This window comes from Oryza glaberrima, chromosome 9, assembly GCF_000147395.1.
Source record: "Oryza glaberrima chromosome 9, OglaRS2, whole genome shotgun sequence".
NCBI lineage: Eukaryota > Viridiplantae > Streptophyta > Magnoliopsida > Poales > Poaceae > Oryza > Oryza glaberrima.
Window position 1 is genome coordinate 20,162,814 of NC_068334.1, and position 18,676 is coordinate 20,181,489.

The 18,676-nt window shown below is 45.5% G+C and overlaps 3 protein-coding genes across 4 annotated transcripts; 2 read left to right on the forward strand and 1 right to left on the reverse strand.

Moving 5' to 3' along the window:
* Window positions 1–254: 254 nt before the first annotated feature.
* LOC127783630 (pentatricopeptide repeat-containing protein At1g20300, mitochondrial-like) lies at window positions 255–3,894 on the reverse strand. 2 transcript variants are annotated; one of them, XR_008019366.1, is made up of 3 exons: window positions 2,172–3,894; window positions 1,078–1,401; window positions 258–940 (listed from the first exon to the last, which is right to left on the reverse strand). XR_008019366.1 is itself a non-coding variant. In XM_052310818.1 (2 exons), the coding sequence occupies exon 1, from the start codon at window positions 3,848–3,850 to the stop codon at window positions 2,219–2,221; it is 1,632 nt and encodes a 543-aa protein (XP_052166778.1). In that variant the 5' UTR covers window positions 3,851–3,894; the 3' UTR covers window positions 255–1,401; window positions 2,172–2,218. The 2 variants fall into 2 exon arrangements, 1 of the variants encoding a protein (XP_052166778.1); XM_052310818.1 differs by having other exon boundaries at window positions 255–1,401.
* Window positions 3,895–6,454: 2,560 nt separating this feature from the next.
* Window positions 6,455–7,543, forward strand: LOC127784504 (uncharacterized protein At1g76070). The gene has a single exon (XM_052311828.1). The coding sequence runs from the start codon at window positions 6,608–6,610 to the stop codon at window positions 7,370–7,372; it is 765 nt and encodes a 254-aa protein (XP_052167788.1). The 5' UTR covers window positions 6,455–6,607; the 3' UTR covers window positions 7,373–7,543.
* A 4,885-nt stretch (window positions 7,544–12,428) lies between these two features.
* LOC127784502 (phospholipase D delta) lies at window positions 12,429–18,485 on the forward strand. Its single transcript, XM_052311827.1, has 10 exons — window positions 12,429–13,593; window positions 14,091–14,207; window positions 14,661–14,855; window positions 15,001–15,276; window positions 15,363–15,431; window positions 15,587–15,734; window positions 16,017–16,165; window positions 16,848–17,012; window positions 17,487–17,684; window positions 17,902–18,485. The coding sequence occupies exons 1-10, from the start codon at window positions 12,634–12,636 to the stop codon at window positions 18,193–18,195; spliced, it is 2,571 nt and encodes an 856-aa protein (XP_052167787.1). The 5' UTR covers window positions 12,429–12,633; the 3' UTR covers window positions 18,196–18,485.
* The last annotated feature ends 191 nt before the right edge of the window (window positions 18,486–18,676 follow it).

An 18,676-nucleotide genomic window follows, 5' to 3' on the forward strand; every position in this document is an offset into this window, starting at 1 on the left:
TGGTTCACAGGTGAATGCTGAGAAGAAGCTAAAACAACCAAGCAATCGATGCCCTACAGCTGATTATAAACCGTCATAAAAAAGATAATTTGTAGATAAAACTTTTTTATACACATTATCTTGATGACCTAAAAGCCCAAGCTAAAAAATAAAGTATGAAGGAAAAACATTAAAATCAACTATAAAATTTTAATTTAAATTTTAGCTACGTCTCGTTGGTAAATGGTAAGCTGGAGAGCAAATTTTTGCATGCATTTCCAGTGTTGAGCAAGTTGACTGACAGCTTAAGCCTACAGGCTGCGGTCATATGAACATGGGTTAATTAGCAGAAGCAAACAGTAGATTGGCAAGCGCAAATGCCATCATTGGGACAAACCAGGTAGGCAGGTACAATAGTACAATGCTACATCCATGCATCAGATTAAATTAAATAAACAAAAGAAAAAGAGGAGATGAGGTGGTGGCAAACATAAAAGATGATCGCTTGCTCCAACAGGCTCAGTCACAGGTTAATTAATCTAATTGCAGAGAGTAACATACTACTAACACAAACCAACCAGGCAGTGGGATCTGGGAAGAAGCTGGAGTCCCTCACACGGCGAAGGAAAAAGGTTCACATGTAGACCTTAGCCCACAGGCTCAAACAAGATTCTGACCAATTTGCTCCTATTTCATTTCTTGGAGAGGCATATCCCTGTGTCCGGTTGTGCCTCATGCCTGACAGTTCCCCGGTAGATGATTCCAAGCGAGAAAAGATGCCCTACTGCCATGTGATTGCTTGCAAGCTAGGAAGCTTAGGCTTGGAATTGATAGGCGAATCGAGTCAGAGCGGTGTACCAGTGCAAAAAATGCAGTTGCATGAACCGGCCTAACAAGACGCACCGGCCATTCGGTGAGCCATGCATGCATGCCAACACCACAAAAGTGAATCTTGCATTACCTGAAAAGAAATAAAGAACCTGATTAAAGGAAAGTGTAAGATAGTGCCAAGCATGCAGTTTCAGAAAAAGGTGATGTTGTTGAAGCATGATTAACATATATTAAGCTGCAAAAAGTACTTGTGCGGTGCTTACTGACCTTTGATTTTGTCCTATAGATTACTCATGGGCTCATGGCCCATGTACAGATCATAATAGTTTGTTTTATATTTGCTTGCCTTTTGTACCTGGGTACTTACACAAATACAATAGAGGAGATCATTTGATGTGCCAGATAAGCATTGGAAATGAGATTTGGAGCCGCGTAGATTATCTCAATCATATCTCAACAGTCCATGGAAACAACAGCAGAAACAGGGAGGCCATCCTGTGATCACCCATGAGACAAGGCTGACCCCTGCTGTTTGATTCTATCAGCCGACATTTTGCAGATATTCCAGATGCAAACTCCCTGCAAGAAAAACTGAGAGACATGTTGCACCTAGTTAATCATGCAAGTGAGAGCATAGCTCAAACAGAATCCACTATACTATAAAGACAACTGGTTCTGCACGGTGAATTTGGTAAGCTCATAAAGATAGAATTCAGAGAAAACACAAACTTCTCAAGCTAGAGCAAGACTAATATTTCTAGAAGGAATATAATTTCCATAAGATCGAAGATAGTACACACGGTTAAGTTGTAGTCGTACGACATAGGATTTGCCTACATTCTACAGCAGTTCAAATTGCAAGGACTGCTGTTATCTGGATATTAAGTCAGCACGTTTGTTAATTAATGCAAACCATGAAGCCACATAATACCAACTGCTAAAGATCGAACCATCCTAACATTAATTCTTCCTGTAAAGTTCAAATAATTTGCATAGTACAAGGTACGCTTCCTTCACCAAATAAGTGTCGTACGTACTACTTTCCAGATCACAGTCAACATATATTGTTGAGTGATTGAAATAGTTGATTATCAGAATCTGCACGATCAGAAATGCAAGCCACAGATTACCAGATCAACTTTTGTCACAAGTTCTGAACAAAAAACCAAAATGTTTCTTCCTTTCACAACTATGTATAGTCTCTACCCCCAACATCCACATGCAACCCACTCCATAAGGACTATAACCACACTAGCCAAAGAACAGGCATTCTGAAAAATTTCAGTTCGGCAACCTCATCATTTTACCCAGGAAGCATCATTATTCCTCAATGAGGTAGGGTACAGATCACAATGTAATACCTTTTTTATGAGATTGCACACCAATAACATAATAAACATAAAGATCATCAAGCAGATATTGCCCTCCACAATGCATCATTAGCTGGGCGGCTGATGAAACCCCGGTCCACCATCATCTCCACAAGCTCTTCATGCCTCCTGAGCTGACCAGCCTTCCTCAACAGGGCCAATACCATATCATAGACTGGCTTTGTGGGTTTAAGGGCTTTCTCCTCAACCATTTCCCTCAGCGTCATGTGTGCACGTTTCCAGTTTCCCCTTCCACAGAAGGCCTCTATTAGAGCAGCGTAAGTATTCACATTTGGCTCCACTCCCTGTGCATCCATGTCCTTCTTTATCCTCAGCACCATGTCCATTGACTTCTCCAAATTGAACAATCTCATAAGCAAATTATATGTGACGACATTTGGCTTGCACTGCAGCTCCTGCATCCGCTCATACAATTTCCGGGCAGCATTTACATTGCCAAGCACAAGGACCAGTTTCAGCATGGGGTTAAATGTGTGGCAATCAGGAATGCAACCCTTGGCAATCATCCTTGTGAGCATTTTCATCGCAGCATCAAGGTTACTCTGCCCCTTCCCACAATGTGTCTCCATCAAGAAATTGTATGTGATAATGTCGGGCTCACAGCCGAGCTGCCGCATCTGGTTGTGCACCTGCAGAACGTGCTCGGATCGCCCAGCCTTGACATGCGCCCTCATGATGGCATTGAACGTCGCTGTGTTCGGCGGGCACCCAGAGTCGATCATCTGGCACAGGAGCTCCTGAGCACGGGGCACCTGCCCTGCACGGTACATTGCATCAATCACCGCTGTGTATGTATACACATTTGGTGTGACCCCAGCTTGCTGCATTTCAGCAAACACCCGCTCGGCCTCATCGAGCCGCCCAGAACGGCACCACGCGTGCACCAGCGTTGTGTAAAGCACAACATCCGGCGTAAAGACGGACTTGTAACTGTCAAACATAGCCTGGGCCTCACTGGCAAGGCGCTTCTTGGAGAGCGCCCCAAGAAGAGAAGCAAGCGTGGCCGGGTCGGGAGCCCCGGCGCCATACTCCTCCATGCGGCGGAAGAGGTCGGAAGCCTCCGACGGCATCTCCGCGCGGACGTACCTCCGGATCAGGGCGAGGATGAGCTGCGCCGAGATGGGGACGGAGCGCTCGCGCATTTCGTCGAGCAGGTGGCGGGCGAGGGGAAAGTGGTGGTGCTTGGCGAGCAGGTCTATCATGGCGGCGTACAAGGCGGGGAGCGAGTCGGGCGGAAGCGACGGGAGGACGTGGTGGAAGAACGCCACCGCCTCGGGGAGTGGGACGCCGCGGCGGAGCGCGAGGAGGCGGCGGAGGAGGCCGAGCGGGAGCTGCGGGGAAGGCGGGGAAGCGAGCAGGCCGGAGAGCGCGGAGGAGAGCTCCGGCAGCGGCGGCTCGGAGGGCGCGGTGGCGGGCACCGGCGCGGCCGGGTGGGCGCGGCGGTGGTCGACGAGGGCCGCGTGGAGCGCGTCCAAGAGCTTGGTTTCCGCGGTGGTCAGCGACGGAGCCAACGCGGGCTCCGGCTCCAGCTCCGGCTCTGGCTCCGGCTCCGGCGGCGGCGCCAGGGTTGGCGCGGCGTCGCATAGACGTCGGAGGTGGCGAGCGGAGGAGGGGAAGAGGTGGCGCTTGGGCTTGAGGAGGAGAGCCATGGCGCGCGACGCGGAGGTGGGTGGGGGTGCTCGGTTTGCCGCCGCCGGAGTGGAGTATAGTAGTAGGGTTTTGGTTGAGAAGTTCGCTTGGGCCCAGGCTTTTGTGGGAATACGCGGCCCAGTATATTTTCGGCCTATTTATCTTGTAAATGTAATGGGCTTTTCTTTCTTAGGCCCACATAATCACTAGTTTGGGCTTTCACGTTGGATTCGATCGGAAAATGGGCTTGGCTGCACGAATGCACGTGGCGTGGATCCAATTCATGGCTGGATTGGTGGCCACGTGGCGTGAGAGCTGACGTGGACGACCTTATCGTGACGGCATGGGCGCCCACTGCACCATATCTGTTGTTGTCAAGAGCTAATGAACGAGATTACGTGAGTCATTAACCGCTGCAGGACGACGGTCAATTCGTTCATCCAAGCTTTTTGGAACCTATGTGAGGTGTAGTAGGCCATTCCTAACCCAATGATTAGGATAGTGTCCATAATATTAAATAAGTTGTTACATGAATGAAAAATGATGTGATGTGACAAGTGAATAAATGAGAAAAGAGAAGGACACCGAATCTTGCGTGAGACATGATTTCTACACAACATCCAAGACATCATGTGATAAGTAGCATTAAATTTAAGTATGAAAAAATAGTGTTTGCATTGAAAGAGTAGTGTATAGTATTAATTTCTTGATGATATAAAGTTTATGAAAACTATGTCTAGTGTTTTGGGTTGGAAATGGCCATATACGAATCAATTTACAAGGGACCTTGAGAATCTCGGAGAACAATGGTGTCGCGCACACACAATTTATGACGACAAAATGACGCATCTATGCACCATCATATCTACGTCGAGGTGTCATCCTTCATCCAATCTTGAATAACAATAGCATATCGCGTGCAATTTCTTTTAGACTTTCATACTTTGCTAACTTGGGTAGTTTATCAATCTCATCTCGGTCAAAATTTAAATTTCAAAACTTCAATTTGAGATATAGAATTGATTTTATTACTAGTACGTACTTTTCAACGTTGTCTATTTTTCGTAGTTGACCTTTAAACCATAAATGAATGATACACTATGCAAGCATAGGAGGTGCTACACCGCGGCTTTGGCAGCCACAGTTGCCACCATACATTCTCTTTTTTTCTATTGTAGCTGTTGGTTGCCAAGTAGCACTGCAGAACATCTCTGTATATGAAAGTTTATTTAAAATTCTTGCCAGTTGTTTTATTCATATTTTCACGTTATCCATAGCACAGCCGCTAGCCTTTTCTCACCATGGGAATGGACGCATTCTTCCCTGATTTGCTTCACAGTGAGCATCACATCCTTGATTAATCTGTAGATCTTTTTCAGAGGCATGCATGCTCTCATCGGTAAAGTTTTTTTTTTTAAAAAAATACTTGCTTTATTGTCTATTGAAATACTCTATTCGTTCCAAAAAAAAAAAAGACAACCGAGTACGTATGTTGTCTTTTTTTAAGATAGAGGGAGTACATAGTAACTAAGTTCTGCAGGAGAAAACAACCCAGAGAACATTCGTACGCAGCATTACTTTCAAGCTGATTCTCTCAGTTACTACTAATCATATTGATTTTTTTTCTTTTAAAAAGAAGGAACTGGTAAAGTTTACTAATTCTAGGATTGATGAATCATGAAGTCAAATCACACATTGCATTTTTTCAACAGGTAGAGTCAATTTTTATTACGTATGCCATACAGAAAATTCAGAGTTCCATACATATACTTGTGGGTGGACGTACGCTAGCGAGTAGTATTCAAACTGGACGGGTGTACTATAGGATTTACATAGAACGACCACTGGTTCTTTTTATACGAAACATATATATGTTCGCTGGACTAATCCAGCACAATGGGGCCCGCGGGGTATTTTAATACGTGTGACTGTGTCTCAGTCAGTCAAACCCAAGAAAAATGAAAAACGTTTTCATCGTTTTCCCGGTTAATTAAAAAATCGTATTGCCCTCCGCAAACGAGAGAACACAATCGATCCCCACGCGTCGACGACGCCACCGACACCGTCCGTCAGGCCGTTGCATACGGATCACTTGCATTGCAGCACGTACGCCAACCAAGTCGTCGATCGGCCGTGGTCACGGCCACCGCCGGAAACTCCGCGGCCCTGAACCTGCACCTGCGCCCGCGCGTACGTTTGACGCGACGAGGAAACTCTCTTGCGCGCGCACCAACCGTGGCCGCAGGTCGCATCCAATCCACAGCCGCGGTGCGCGGCCGCTGCGGCTAACCAGTCCAAAGTCTCGTCGCGCATGCAGCAACCAGGTCTCGCGTTTCATTTCCAAACGCAAGCAAACGGCCCGTTCAACCGAGCGTACGCCGCGTCGGATCGACCGGTGCAGAGACCGCGTCCCGCCCAGGACGCCCAACCCCCCACCACACCACTGCTCGCTGTCACCGCCTGCCTCGCGCCCGCGCGCGCGCTGGTTGGTTGATTGATAGCTGTGTTTCGCCGTGAATTCAATACCCGCTCCTCGCTTTGACCACGCACGCACACGCGAACACACGACAACGCACGCGAGTTGTTATTATTAGTCGCGGCAGCTAGCCATCCCATCACAATCTACTCGTATAATCGCATTCATTCACCAACCCTAAACATAATCATCTCATGCCCCTCTGCCTGTGGTATATAACCCAAACTAAAGCCGCCTAAAGCTACATCGATCTGCACACGACAAGAGAACCAAAGACACAATCCGTACGCACGCACACATCATGCCAATGGAGAAGAAGCACAGGCACGCGAGGTCCAGGAGCTTCAGCGGCGGCGCCATCGTCTCCTTCCTCAAGAGCACGGCGGCATCCTTCACGGCGACCACCACCACGGCCTCCGCGCCGCCGCCGCCGCACGGCAGGTCGTCGTTCAACCACCGCAACGCCTTCTCGGGGCCCATCGTCTCCATCGTCCCGCCGGAGGCGCGCGGCGGCGGCGGCGGCAGCCGCCGGGAGCACCGCTCCGGGTACCGGACGCCCGAGCCGTCGTCGCCCAAGGTCTCCTGCATCGGCCAGATCAAGAAGGCCAACGCCAAGAAGGTCAAGGCGAGCTGCAAGAACGGCGCGTGCCCGCTCCCGCCCCGGCCGCCGGCCGACGCCGCCGCCGCGCGTAGGCAGAAGAGCTCGCTCGTCAGGAGGATGCTCTTCCGCCGCAGCAGGTCGCGGAAGGCGTCATCGTCGTCGTCGAGGGACGGCGGCTTCTTCAAGGGGAGGACGGCCGGGCGCGCCGGCGCCGCCGTGGCTGCGGCGCCGGCGCCGGCGGGGCTCGGGCAGATGAAGCGGTTCACCAGCGGCCGCGCGGCGTTCGAGGACTTCGACTGGAGGGAGGCGGAGAGGATGGCGAGTGACGACGACGACGACGTGCTCGTCGCGCACTCGGCGCCGCTCGTGCTCGGCGGCGGCCTGGTGGCGTCGGAGCCGAGGAAGGAGGTGAACCTCTGGAGCCGGCGACCCATGGCTCCTCCCACTCCGCTTCGACTTCCATAGATGACGTCAGCGTGCATGAGCTTTTGCATGCGTGTTCATCGATCTGTTCGTCCATTTCTAGGCCCAAATGCGAGCGTATTCCCATTCCAATGTAATTTTTTGATTTTTTTTTTGTTCTTGGAGTAATTTGTACAGTCATATACTTCACACGAAACTGATCAAAAGTACATCGATAGTTGTTTTTTCTTCTCCTTAAATTTTAGATGTGATGCTTTTGTTTAGAAAAGAAGATACAACGAAAGAGAACAAAATAATTAAAAAAAGGTTGTTAGATGAAAACAAGTTGTTGTTTTGATAAGTATATGAATGGATTTCGTGTAAGATGAGTCTTGGAATATGCTTGACAACTCAGAATTCATAATTGTTGGATTGAGTCCGAAAACGGAAGCTACAGGATTTTGACTTATTAGTGCCTGGAATTGTCACGCGTTCAACTTTTCTAATTAATGTTCTGCTTAATTTCTCCGCACATTTTCTCTGAAAATCCGGCCTCCATCGAGCGTGCAGTTACGACTTGTGAAAAATAAGTTCGGTCGGCACAAGCCAGCCAGTGCTGACAAGAGCCAAGCCAACCATTAATAAATGTCCGAATGATGATTTTTCAATGGTTAATTAAGTGGTGCAGGACTTAATTTTAAAAAGCTCCGTACAAGAGTGAATTGCTCATCAAGTGGTCTGAAAAAAATTCGGATCGAATTATCGGAGTAGACGCCGAATTTCTCCGAGCTTCGCGAATGCGGTACGTGATTCATGGACCTGAATATGCGGCTATATATCTTTTTAGCGTTCCAAAGAAGCAAGCTAGTACTAATATGCATGATTACACCAAGTTTTTCGTCATCTTTTTATGCGCGACAGCATCATCAGCTAGCACTTGTTCGTTTCATACAATTCATCTCCATGTCTGTAATTAAATTGCTGATGTCATTTTGCGTACCGTCTCCATTTCAAATTACCTGTTGTTGTCCTAGGTCATTGCGTACCCTCTCCATTTCAAATTAACTGTCATCCTAGGTTATCTTAAATTAAAACATTTTTAATATCTGACTATCAATTTCTATAAGATCATAACTTAATATCATAAGATTTATATTTGTTGATTCACTATGGAAAATACTTTCATAATTTATAATTCACATATTGCTAATCTAAACAACTTTTTTTTACAAAAATTATGATATAAAATAGATATGTTGGACTTAAAAACAACAAATAATTTAAACGGAGGGAGTATGACTTTTGGAGGCATGCAGATCGATGTCTCGTGCCAAGACATGAAGACAAAAAGGGAAGGGTTGAATTGTCCTTGTCTTAATTTGTCAGCACATTTAACCCGTTGCTTGCGTGTCACACACACAAGAAAAAAAATGAACAATAAAAAAATCGAATCAAATATCACGCGGAAATGGGGAAAGATACAAACGTGGGCCAGTGATGTTCGGAAAAGAAAGCGGGGAAACCGCGGGCCGAAGCCCATCTAGAACATCGGAACTAGCGAGCGGAAAGCGAAGGCCTATGTTGCGGATAGGGGTGCAACTTTTGGACTGGTGGTGGGCCCGAAAAGCGACTGTGACGGCGACATCGATAATGAGTTTTTTTTTTCCATTTTTTGAAACTCAAACACTTCTAATTTTAGTTCTGGCTTCATATTATGTTCATATAGAGTCTGTTCGGTGACTGAGATGTTGCAAGCAAGACAATGTGATTTGTTCTTATCTGTCTTGAGGGTTTTTCCCTTCTTTTTTGTTTTTTTTTTTAGAAAAGTTCCCCTCTTTTTTGTTGTTTGCATCCTGATGAAAGCATAGAGCAGGTGTAATTTGATTTACTTATTAATTAAATTCTTTCGATTATCTTAAAAAATTGACCTCTGTCAATGCGAAATTTAGGGCTTCCAACTGTGGACAGTTGACCTCTTTTTATCTGACATGAACATTAAATAAACGTTGCGGTACAGAGTTTGAGCTTTTTCAGACACAAATATGCATGTATTGATATTAATCGAATAGGACCAATTGATGGTAGTAATTCGGTGTTCAACAATTCAACATGTTTACGGAGGTGTAGGTACTCGCTCAGTCCCAAAAATAACCAATTTAGTATTGGATGAGATGTTTCCTAGTCCAACTTAGTAGTGAATCAACTTTGTTTTCCTTTTTTTTTTTCCGATATAGACTATGAAACATCCTGTCTAATATTAGATTGGTGTTTTTGTGAGAGTATATCTAGATTTATTAGACTAGAAAACATAATACACTAGTTTTTTAATTTATTGTAACGAGGGAGTACGTCCATACGTACCACTCCTTGAACGACACTATTTTTTCAGAAAGACACGGTGCTCACGGCTCTTCCTCTGCACTTTCTGGAAGACCACTAATGACAAATTCTTCAGTCACCGAAACCCACACCCAGTGTATCGTTCAGCTGATTCAGCTCGTGTCTGTCGTGCTAATCTGGATCTATCTGCACATTCGTGCTGTCTCGATGTAAATCCATTCTGTTGCCACTAGTGCATGCTACCCAAGTTGATGAAACGAAAATGTTCAGCTGCTATCTTGATTCTGTAAAATAATCACCAGACGCCGGCGTCTGCAGCGAGCTCTCGCTCTGTAAAATACTACCTCCATCCCATCCTAAAATAAGTGCAGCCATAAATTTTTGCGTTCAATTTTAATCGTCCATCTTATTTAAAATTTTTTTATAATTAGTATTTTTGTTGTTATGAGATGATAAAACATGAATAGTGCTTTACTCGTGACTTATGTTTTTAATTTTTTTAAAAAAAATTAAATAAGACGAATAGTTAAAGTTGGGCGCGGAAAATTATGGCTGCACTTATTTTGAAAGATAGGGAGTACTAGCAGGCCTGTGACTGAATAAAGCTGAAGTGGTATATCTCTGGAATCAGATCTTAACCTACCAACATTGAATCAGATCATTAAAGAAATCGGGATAGATGCTACAACTAATTAAAGTAAAGCTGAATCCGGAACCTCCTCTGATGCATGATGGTGTGACACATGGAACCTCCCCGTTCTTCACGGCCTCCACATGGTTTGTCCTGTTGTACAGAGGGGCAAGAGATCGAGATAGGACTTTATAGGAGGAGTAGTAGCGAAATTCTCCTGCTCAAGCTGTTAATCAACACAGGTACTAAGCTGATATTGTCAGTCAAAGGAAACCGAAACTCTGACGTGCGTGAGCAATCTATTATCCATTCTTGATTCACACACATATGATATGACACAGCTAAGCTAAAGTTTTTGTGGGCAGGAAACCGATCGAGTAGCAATGAAAGTTGCATCTTAAATTCTTGATTAATCTGTCTAATGTGTAAGGGGAGATCGACATGAGCACTTGAGCAGGAAGCAGCGGCGTGAAGCGAAAGGGAGAACAAAGAACCCAATAATTATATGCTTAGTGACGGGCCACATCAGAATATGTAATCAATTAATGGAATGAAGTCGTGAGCCTAACGATGCTGGTAATCGCACGATGGCACAGCATTACAGCAATGCAATGCAAAGCTGTGTGCGAGAGATCGTCGTCCTCGCTGAATTGGTGGCCGCGAGAGCGGATCGTGTCTCGCTGCCGTCCAAGCGTTTAGTAATTTTGGCGATGATTAGTACGTTCCTACATGTTGACGGAATCGCATTAGCTGGAGGTATAGTACGGCTGCTTCAAGTAGTGGAGTACGTGCTCATGTGATCTCTGGGGCGGTTCGGTTCAGCTTCGATCCTGACAGGGTGTCCGGGCTTGTACTAGCGTGTAGGACAGGACATGCTTCATTTGCTGCGAGTACTGTGTTAGGCCTTGTTTAGATTAAAAAATTTTGGTCAAAAACGTCGTATTAAATATTTGGATACATATATGTATGGGACATTAAATATAAAAAAAAAACCAATTTCACAGTTTGCATGTAAATTGTGAGACGAATCTTTTGAGCCTAATTTCGTCATGATTTGACAATGTGATGCTACAGTAAACATTTACTAATGATAGATTAATTAGGCTTAATAAATTCGTCTCGCAGTTTACAAGTGGGATATGTAATATATTTTATTATTAGTCTATATTTAATATTTTAAATGTGTATCCATATATTTTAAAAACCTTACGTCCAGAGAACTAAACACACCATTAGCAGCATTCGTCCCAAGGCGAGACATTTTATGATGGTTAGGTTCAGCATCGCTTTCAGGTGACCCCAACCAGAGAGAGAGAGAGAAGTACCACCACCATCAGCTCGTGACTGAGCATCACTTTGGTCCGCTTGCACAAAAAGGAAGCCCACTTGCTAATTCCAGATCAAGAATCCAATATGTGTTACCTATAGCAGCAGTTTCATGTAGAAGTAGAAGTAATTTCTCCGGCCGGCCGAGCCGGGGGCAATGAAACCGTCGAAACCGCCCGGACAAATCTGGCGCCGCACGTTAAACCTACCCACCTCTCCTCTCCTCTCCAGTTGCAGCTCGCCGTTGGCGGTTGGAGGAAGACGACGTCACCCACCTTTTCCCCTTTTTTTCCGTCTCAGGCTGTCTTTAGTTCACACCACAATTAAAAGTTTGATTGATATTGGAACGATGTGATGGAAAAGTTAAAAGTTTATGTGTATAAAAGTTTTTATGGGATGAAAAAAATTAGAACTTTAAAAAATAAATTTGAAACTAAACACGGCGCCAACTGCGCTCCCGCACGCACGCAGAATCGCAGGAGAGAAGTTGGCTTTGGTGTGCGGAAACGGACACCTCTCCCGTCGCAAGCCACCTCACCCTCACCTCGCCGCAAGCCGCCTCCCGCCTCGTTTGACCCCCGCCGCGCGCCACGCCACGCCACCGGCCACCACGACGACCGATCTGTTCATGCGTTTTCCGATCGGATCGCGTCGCGCCCCCAGCTCAGCCGCGTGGTCGTGCTGGGCCCCACGTGCCAGCGACCGAGTGGCCGGGAGCCATACAGGCGACCGTTACGTCCCACCACCATCACGCTCACCGCTTCGCGATCTCTTTTACGATTAACCCCTCGCAGAATTAGATATAGCGGCGCGGCGAGAGAGAGAGACTATTTTTGGGCGTAATCCAGCGCGGCCGTCCGCCCGAGATCTCCCTCTCCCACCGCGCGTTTCGCCGCCGGAATCCGCGCCGCAGAGAGCGGGGGGTATAAAGAGGTGAGACGGTGGTCTCCCGGATTCGGTGGGTGGTGGGTCCCGCTGCTGTGTGCGTGTGCGTGCCGAGGGAGGGAGGGAGGCCTCGTCGCCGCCGATGGAGTCGTCGGCCGGCGGCGGCGGCGGCGAGTCTCCGCCTCCGGCGAAGCCCGTGCTGCTCCACGGGGACCTCGACCTGTGGGTGGTCGAGGCGCGCCTGCTCCCAAACATGGACATGTTCTCCGAGCACGTACGGCGGTGCTTCGCCGCCTGCAAGCCGCCCACCTCCTGCGCCACCGCCAGGCAGCCGCGCCACGCCCGCGGCCACCACCGCCGGAAGATCATCACCAGCGACCCCTACGTCACGCTCTCCGTCGCCGGCGCCGTGGTGGCGCGCACCCGCGTCATCCCCAACGACCAGGACCCCGTCTGGGACGAGCGCTTCGCCGTGCCCCTCGCCCACTACGCCGCCGCGCTCGAGTTCCACGTCAAGGACAACGACACGTTCGGCGCGCAGCTCATCGGCACCGTCACCATCCCCGCCGACAGGGTCGCCTCGTGCCAGGAGGTGGAGGACTGGTTCCCCATCATCGGCAACAACGGCAGGCCGTACAAGCCCGACACGGCGCTCCGCCTCCGCCTCCGCTTCAACCCCGCGGCCGACAACCCGCTCTACCGCCGCGGCATCCCCGGCGACCCCGACCACCAGGGGATCAAGGACTCCTACTTCCCGCTCCGCCACGGCGGCCGCGTCACGCTGTACCAGGACGCCCACTACAGGGAAGGGGACCTGCCGGAGATCGAGCTCGACGAGGGGGGCAAGGTGTTCGACCACAACGCGTGCTGGGAGGACATCTGCCACGCCATCCTCGAGGCGCACCACATGATATACATCGTCGGCTGGTCGGTGTACGACAAGGTGCGCCTCGTCCGGGAGCCGTCGCCGTCGAGGCCGCTGCCGGAAGGCGGCGACCTCAATCTCGGGGAGCTGCTCAAGTTCAAGTCGCAGGAGGGCGTGAGGGTGTGCCTGCTCGTGTGGGACGACAAGACGTCGCACGACAAGTTGTTCATCAAAACGGTGAGGAATTGCACACAATCTAGTTTTGTTTTTGTGCTTAATTTAACTACTCATGCTTAGTTTTTTTTTTTTTTTTTTGGGGGGGGGGGGGGGTGGCGGGGGGGACTTCGGGATGCTTCATAGGCATTTAATGTTGATGTAATTGCGTGTAATTCATCGGTATCGCTCCATAAATAGTACGAATTTAGTTATTCAGTGGTCGTTGGGTTTCAGTCATTAATAATTTCAGTGTTCCTAGTAACAAAATAGTAAGGGTGTCATTCTGAATGTTCTAGACTTGAAAGGTTTTTCTGGTAACCGAATATTTGGTCTGCATGACTTTCCTCTGTTTTGATTGGATATAAACTGGGACCATGCATTTTTATGCAAATTCATATCTTTGTCGTTTTCCTTTCTGAGGTACTGAACAGGCTGCACAGTTTATCATCCCCATCATAATTCATGCGTACTGTTACTTTTGGTTAAGAGAAAAGTTCCTCCTTTTTGTTCTTTTGCAGGGTGGAGTGATGGCGACACATGATGAAGAAACTAGAAAATTCTTCAAGCATTCCTCAGTCATTTGTGTTCTTTCACCTCGGTATGCCAGCAGTAAGCTGAGCATTTTCAAACAACAGGCAAGTGCCAGGCTGGATAGTATATAGCTGATAACTGTTAGCACTTTTATACGTTCCAGATAATGGTTATCACCATAAACCTTAAGGAAGTTTATTGTTTGCTCATGTGTGCTGCCCCTTCTCGAGCTTATGTGTGCTGCCCCTTCTTGAAGAGCTCCATGTTCTATAGAAACTCATTATGGGTTGGTGTCATTTGGATATAACATGATGCAACCAAGTTGATGGACAGCCTTGTTTAAACAAAATCAGGATATGTCTATCATCTATTGTTTTGAATAAGCCCACTATTTATTATATTGTGAACGTTTACACTGAAATTTAGTATGTATTTTATTCTCTATTTTTTATTATCCTAAGTTTGTAGAAAAGTTTGCAGGTTGTTGGGACTTCTGTAACTTAATTTATTGAATTTTATTCCCTCATTTTGATGATCTTGAATTTTGTAGCTTGCAGGTTGTTGGGACTTTGTTTACCCATCATCAAAAATGCGTGCTGGTTGATACACAAGCTTGGGGAAACAAGCGGAAGATTACTGCTTTTATCGGTGGCCTGGATCTTTGTGATGGGCGTTATGATACACCCGAACATAGGCTTTTTAAGGATCTTGACACAGTATTCGATAATGATTATCATAACCCTACATTTCCGGTGAGTACTTATGTTTTGCTAGTAATAAGTTCTACATAACTTCTCCATGCCATACCAACATGGAGTCAGGACATAGGCTCCTGGGTTCGTGGTGCAATATTTCCTGACTGTCATCATTTCAATACTTTATACTCTCTTGATGCAGTCAGGTGCAAAGGGGGGGCCTAGACAACCATGGCATGACCTTCACTGTAGGATTGATGGTCCAGCTGCGTATGATGTCTTGAAAAATTTTGAGCAACGCTGGAGAAAGGCAACGAAATGGCGTGAACGATTTAGAAAAGTGTCTCATTGGAAAGATGATGCCCTGATAAAGTTGGAACGTATCTCATGGATACTTAGCCCTTCGCCTACTATTCCAAATGATGATATTAGTTTGCGGGTTTCAAAAGAAGAAGATCCTGAAAATTGGCATGTTCAGGTATTACCACTCCTCTTTTAATTTCTGCTTGTGCTAAAATACTTCTGAAAATTTTGGCAGCGATACAAATATGTTATTTTTCTCAGGTATTCCGGTCAATAGACTCTGGTTCGCTTAAAGGGTTTCCTAGTGATTGCAAAGAAGCTTCAAAGAAGGTTAGTCCGATACATCTCCTAGTCTGAAATGTTAAACAAATCTACAGTTTTGATGACGTTAGTGGTGCTATATTTTTTTATTCTTACTTTCTCATCTTACACCATTCCAAAATGTGATCTGGTAAATGTTTTAACTGTTTCATGTACTTCTGCAGAATCTTATTTGCCGGAAGGACCTGATAATTGATAAGAGCATCCACACTGCTTATGTCCGGGCAATCAGATCCGCCCAGCATTTCATTTATATTGAAAATCAATATTTCCTTGGGTCATCATATGCTTGGCCGTCCTATGTTAATTCAGGTGTGCTGCTTTCGCCTTTTAGATCCTGCCTGTAATCCTTGCTAGTTGTAATTTAACACTCCAAGTTGCCCACACGATCTTCCGCTGATAAATAAGGCCAACTATTCCTCCATATCCTTCTAAAAACAGATGAATGGAAAACATTTTTTTATGTTACACTTTTAGGTTGGCCGAGTTTTTATTTTCCCATCCTGTTGTTGTTGATGGTGCTGCTGTGTGATCTACAGCATTAGTGTTTAATGATTTACATAAAAATGGAACTGACCTCTTAGTGTTTTGCAGGTGCTGACAATCTGGTACCTATTGAATTGGCCCTCAAAATTGCAAGCAAGATTAGGGCTGGTGAACGGTTTGCAGTTTATGTAGTCATACCGATGTGGCCTGAAGGAGTCCCTACAGCAGCTTCTGTACAAGAAATTCTTTTCTTTCAGGTAAGTTCATTTATTATTTTTAACAGTATGTAATTTCACAGAACTACTTTCAGATAAGCCATAGCTACTTTCACTGGCTATTTCACTTTGCACCAACATGGCTACGGTTGGATACTCCTCACGTGTGCTAAGTCGCTAATCCTAGGGTAGGGGACACACTTGTGCATTCATGTTGAGGAATAAGGACCACTTGTCAAGGGCTTGCAATTTGGCTGTGTGGAATTGAGTCACGATGGCCCAATCCAATAGCTGTCAAGAAGCCCATAATCCAGCAGCTAATGAAAACCGTTAATTCTGTTCTCTTTTTATGATTTCTGCCTTGCAACTTCAGTCTCAGGTTTCCAAACACTAGGAATATTCTTGCTATCTGCACTCCCCTTGGCATATTTTCTAATGTTATTGTTTTCTAGCCTTTTTATACGGCTATATACTTATTCACTTCTTTTGAGGCAAGCCCTTCCACCTTTTGAGGAGCTGTGCCTTCACAACTCAGTTTTGAGTCCTTGGTTCAAATTTGAGTTCAGTTATTCTTTTCTCATATATAAAAATCCAAATAGTTAATTCCGCCAAGGTGTTATAGAGAAGTCCTTTTGCCTTTTTTGGAAACAAAATTCTGGTGGGGGTCGAAATTGGATTTTTGCAGCAGAGCATTCATACCCATGATTTTTTTGCTCTCTCCCAGGCACAGACAATGGAGATGATGTATCGTATAATTGCACAAGAGCTCAAGGCCATGAATATTGAGAATAAACACCCTCAAGATTACTTGAACTTCTATTGTCTGGGCAATCGAGAAGAATCATCATCATCAAATGGCAGCCCTGAATCTAACGATAAAAGTGCAGCGGTAATTTTTTCAATCTTCATCATCTTTTTTAAGATAACATTATCTCAATTACATTGCTAATATCAGTACCTTCTCGCTGGTTGGTATCTTTTCATCGTCCGAACTCATAGCGTGGGTAGTAAGATTTATTCTTACTCTTTACATGTAAAAAGAACCTTGGTTTCGTTTAACTTGCTTGAAAAATGCTCATCCATTGGTTAGGAAGGTTGCTTTTATACTGTCATATTGGCTGGCTCTTTTGATGATCTGAACTTGTGCTGTAATTTTTTTTATGTCCCAGTCATATATATTTACACATTCCAAGATATTTCTTTCCGTTAGTTGACAATATGATACTGAGTTTTTGTCACTTCACTCTACTTTTGCTCTCTCATAATCTACTTGTCACGAGGATAGATCCATTTTTTTTCCTTTTGAGAAGTCACTATGTATACACATACTTATTTTCCATTTCCCTGTTCTTTACATTCACAGGCCTTGGCTAGAAAATACCGGCGTTTTATGATCTATGTTCATGCAAAGGGGATGATTGTAGATGATGAATATGTTATTCTGGGGTCAGCAAACATCAACCAAAGATCTTTGGCTGGTTCCAGAGATACTGAAATTGCCATGGGCGCATACCAGCCTCACCATGCATGGTCTACAAAGGGGGGTCATCCTCGCGGTCAGGTATATGTGGCTTACTTCTCAAGATGGCCGCCTCTTTGCACTTAATACCATGCTATAGAACTCATCGATAAATTCTGTGTATCCTAACTTTCTCCAACTTCTGTTAATATTGCTGAGCCTCTCTGTAACTTATTTAAGCTATATCAACAGCAAAGGCTCACTCAAAGCTATTGTCGTAGATCTGCCTCCTAAAGAACTGCATACAAATCGTTTGCAGGTATACGGGTATAGAACTTCCCTCTGGGCAGAGCATCTTGGGATGGTTGATGACCTCTTCAAGGATCCATCAAGTTTGGAGTGTGTAAATTATGTCAATGAAATAGCAGAAGAGAACTGGAGAAGGTTCACCGCAGAACAACTTATAACGTTACAAGGGCACCTCCTCAAATACCCAGTCAAGGTAGAGGCTGACGGTAAGGTTGGTCCATTGCCAGAACACGAATGCTTTCCTGACGTTGGTGGCAAGATTCTTGGAGCTCCAACTTCACTCCCTGATACACTAACAATGTAACACGGTTCAAGCAAAATATTGACATGTTTTCCAGAATTGAAGCCCTTTTTTGTTCATATTTTAAACTTTGTGATTGCTTGAAGATGGTATCGGAGAGGAATTTGTATCATGTCTGTATAATCATCCAGAGAGGGGGTATAGGGAGAGCTCAAGCTGCTAATGGTGTTTGTAAAGTTTGTGGCTATGTGAGAAATTTTTCAGCCGTTGTAAATGAAACACACGACAGTACGATAGACTACAGTGTTGTCTCATTTCCATTGCAATCATACACGCACAACTGTTTTAATTCATGATTAGCTGCTGTTACAGTCATACATTCAGTGGTGTGTTTGAGAGAAGGAAAAGAGAGATACATAAAATGAGATGAGATGAGCTTGATTATTAATTATTTTAAATTTTAAATTAATATATGATTTTTAAAGCTACTTTTATGTGTAATCTTTTTGAAGAAAATACACAGTATATAGTAGTTGGGGAAGTG